The following is a 4,142-nucleotide window of genomic DNA, read 5'->3' on the forward strand; positions in this document are numbered from 1 at the left end:
GAAACATGTATCTCTATATATGGGATACACATTTGCTATATACGGGATACACAGATGATCCACGAGTAATATACAGTGGATATATATTTTATCTTATACTTCAAATTTTTAATTAAACCCATCTCAAAAGTTCATCAAATCGTCCAAAAATTGATATTGAAACTCCTTAAGATATACTAATAAATCTATTTTAAATTTCCAACAATACCCACTAAAACAAATTTCAATTTCGGAAAACAAGATACTCCCTCTAATGCACAAGAAACAAAAATGTGAATTTTGATCTTTTGCAAAAGCACAGCCACAAGTGGGCAGTGTCATACTATTTTCAGCAGATTTCACATTAATTGAGCTAAAGAAGACTAATTAGATTTAACTTTTTGCATTTTCCCTGTAGCTGCTACAGAAGTTACTAATCAACTAAAAACAAAAGTGCACCTAATATATGAAAGAAATGCAACAAAAGCATCACTAACTAGAACAAACTAGTGCTCCATTTGTTATTAAACATTATGAAAACTAGCACAAGAAGTGGAAAAGCTAAAGCTCCACTGCCATATTACAGATTACAGGCAAGACAGAGCATATTGTCATGCCTTTGTTTCATACATAGACTACATATTATTAGTTAGGACTTAGGAAACAGCAACCTTAGACTTCTGGAGATCATTCTCCACTTCACGAACATATTCATCCACTTTGCTTACGTATTCAGATTCTCCTTCACAAATAAAAGTTCCATTAGCACTGAAATAGTTGCAGCCCTTCATGCCTGCACAACAATTGGTACATATTTGATTATTTTTCTTTTCTTCTGAACGTGGACAAACTCCATAGGCAATTCTTGGATCACAATTTCGGGGACAAGCTTTTGGATTTCTAGGATCAGACTCTCCTTTACAAACAAAAGTTCCATCAGCACTGAAATAGTTACAACCCTTCGTGCCTGCGCAACAGTTGGTGCATATTTGATTGTCCTTCTTTTCTTCTGAAAGTGGGCAAAGTCCGTAGGCAATTCTTGGATCACAATTTAGGGGACAAACTTTTGGATTTCTAGGATCAGACTCTCCTTTACAAACAAAAGTTCCATCAGCACTGAAGTAGTTACAACCCTTCTTACCTGCGCAACAGTTGGTGCATATTCGATTATCCTTCTTTTCTTCTGAAAGTGGACAAAGTCCATAGGCAATTCTTGGATCACAATTTCGGGGACAAGCTTTTGGATTTCTAGGATCAGACTCTCCTTTACAAACAAAAGTTCCATTAGCACTGAAGTAGTTACAACCCTTCGTGCCTGCGCAACAGTTGGTGCATATTTGATTGTCCTTCTTTTCTTCTGAAAGTGGGCAAAGTCCATATGCAATTCTTGGATCACAATTTAGGGGACAAACTTTTGGATTTCTAGGATCAGACTCTCCTTTACAAACAAAAGTTCCATCAGCACTGAAGTAGTTACAACCCTTCGTGCCTGCGCAACAGTTGATGCATATTCGATTGTCCTTTTCTTTTGAAAGTGGGCAAAGTCCATAGGCAATTCTTGGATCACAATTTCGGGGACAAGCTTTTGGATTTCTAGGATCAGATTCTCCTTTACAAATAAAAGTTCCATCAGTACTGAAGTAGTTACAACCCTTCGTGCCTGCACAACAATTGGTGCATATTTGATTGTTCTTCTTTTCTTTTAGACGTGGGCAAACCCCATAAGCAATTCTTGGATCACAGTTAAAGGGACAAGCCTTGGCATGTGCATGTTCCACATTGCTTACAAGCAGAGACATTCCTACAACATAGCCAAAATAATTACCTTATGAGTGTTGCACAATGGATTCAAGTAATAGGGTAAGGGAGAAACTTAAAAAAAGGGAAATACATAAAATCCTCCTTACAAGTAGTCTGTTTAAACCAGTTAGAACCTTCAATTATGTAGGAGTCTTATTATCCTCGTGAACTAGTTTGAAGTGATACTATTACCTCCACACAACGCCCAAGGCGAATTTACATGGACAACTGTGGGTATTCAAACACCCATTACTTTTGACCATATTTAATAAATTTGCTTAGGTAATTATAAAAATATTTAAATAAATATTGAGGAATCACCCGCAACTAAACTCATTTTTCATTTTCTTTTAGATTTTTTTACGGGCGAGCACTTAAAAGAGAGTGAGATGAGAAAATATGTCTGAAATTTTATCTTTTTCAGCAATTCTTTTGTTTAATTTTTTTCACTTCTTAAATTCTTTTATTTTTATTTTTTTTATAATCATTTATTTTCTCCATCCTTAGTCATATACCTCCCACAGTGCACACACGGAACACATCCTCAGGGGCATAAACGCACAAGTCACCAACACCCAAGGAGTCTCCAGCGAAAGAGATGAAGGAGAGACCAAAAAGTAAAAGAAAAAAGAATAAAATAAGGTTAAAAAAACCAACAAAAAAGAAAAAATTAAAGATCAAAGATTTTTTTAATGAAAATGACATATGGCACCAATTACCATATTTATTAAAACAAGAATTAGCCAAGAAAAAAAATAATAATACCACTTCAAGCGAGTTCAGGGGTAATAGGACTCTCGCACATTTAAAGGTTATAACGGAGTAAAGCGGACTATTTTGAGGGGATTTTTATATATTTTCCCTTAAATAAAGCTAAAAAGAAAAGCCTTACCAAATAAGAGGAGGAGAGCAAGGAAACTAACTCTGTGAACAGCCATAACTTACTATCTCCTGAGTTTACTGTTTTTCTTTTTGAGGATGGAGAGTGTTATCTTATGCATCTATTTATAGCAGATGAGCCATCTAATAAAACAACACATGAGAATGACTTGACATCGAGCCATCGAAGACGACTTTGTTTCATTTATATAATGTAAATACACATGGCTTTCATTTCCTGGTGCCCATGAAAAACAATCCTTTGAGTATTTTTTAAAAACTGTAAGTTATTTGATGCAAATAATAACCAAAACAATATGTAGTCATTTTTAGATCAATTTCAAAAGAGTTAGTGCCCTAAAACTCGCTTAAACTATACAACTTTTATGAGTTGCCTACCTAAACTATCGCATGTCCCCAAAAACTCTTGAACTATATCCCCTTCAAATAAAACGCTTTCGTCACTTATGTGGCATAATGAGTGTAATAAATTGCCAGAGCGCATGACGGCTGAAAAAAGCCATTGAAATGGCTCACGTGACAGTGTTTAATGGCTAATTAGCCTTTCTTTTTTAAATTTTTTTTTTATTTTCTCTTTTTTTCTTTATATTTCACCTTCCTTCCTCTTCCTTTTACCTTTCTTTTTTATTTTTTCACCTTTCTTCTCCATTTCTTCATCTGAATACATATAAAATTCTCTCTCTTGTCAAAACCCTAATCTTCTATACCGATTCAAGAGCAAAAGCCTAGTTTTTATTTCGATTTTCGAACAGAGGTAAGAATAGACAAAGCAACTCAGGTTAGAACCAAGATTAATGGAGAAAATCGCTACTGAGAGAAGGTGTAGCCATTCTCCGATGAGAGCAAAGTCCCCAATGAGAGAATTCTTTGCCAATTGACCCACTACTTTTAACCTAGCCCTCTTTTATATTTTTATTGTGTAATTTTGTACAATGATATAATAAAGAGTATTAAAGTCTTAATTAAGTCTATTTTTTAGATTAAGCTAAACAAATATCCACGTAGATTGTCACATGACAGATTTTAAAAATAATTTGGAGTATGTATTATACACACTAGAAAGAATACAATGATGGAGTTTTTTTATCAAGGGGGATATAGTTTAGGAGATTTTGGGGGACATGCGATAGTTTAGATAGGCAACTAACAAAGATTGTATAGTTTAGGTGGGTTTTAGGGTATTAACTCGTTTCAAAAACTACTATTGTGTTGTTTCGGTTTCTTCTTTTATTTTTCCTTGAGTCGAGATCTACTAGAAACAACTTCTCTATCTTCACAAGATAGAATAAGGTTTAGGTTACATACTATCCTTTCCAGACTTCATTTTTATGGGATTATAGTGGATGTGTTGTTGTTGATTATCGACTAAACTTCGCTTTATATTTTATTGAAAGCCTCTGTTATACTACTCATCAAGTTTGTAAAAGGAACTTTGGTCGTGACTTGCTTTATAATGGGGCTTT

General features: G+C 34.5%; 1 protein-coding gene across 1 annotated transcript; it reads right to left on the minus strand.

The window, feature by feature from the left end:
• Nucleotides 1–475: 475 nt before the first annotated feature.
• LOC107781430 (uncharacterized) lies at nt 476–2,831 on the minus strand. Its single transcript, XM_016602129.2, has 2 exons — nt 2,672–2,831; nt 476–1,780 (listed from the first exon to the last, which is right to left on the minus strand). The coding sequence occupies exons 1-2, from the start codon at nt 2,715–2,717 to the stop codon at nt 636–638; spliced, it is 1,191 nt and encodes a 396-aa protein (XP_016457615.1). The 5' UTR covers nt 2,718–2,831; the 3' UTR covers nt 476–635.
• Between the last annotated feature and the right edge of the window lie 1,311 nt (nt 2,832–4,142).

The sequence above is a fragment of the Nicotiana tabacum genome, chromosome 4 (assembly GCF_000715075.1).
Source record: "Nicotiana tabacum cultivar K326 chromosome 4, ASM71507v2, whole genome shotgun sequence".
Lineage (NCBI taxonomy): Eukaryota > Viridiplantae > Streptophyta > Magnoliopsida > Solanales > Solanaceae > Nicotiana > Nicotiana tabacum.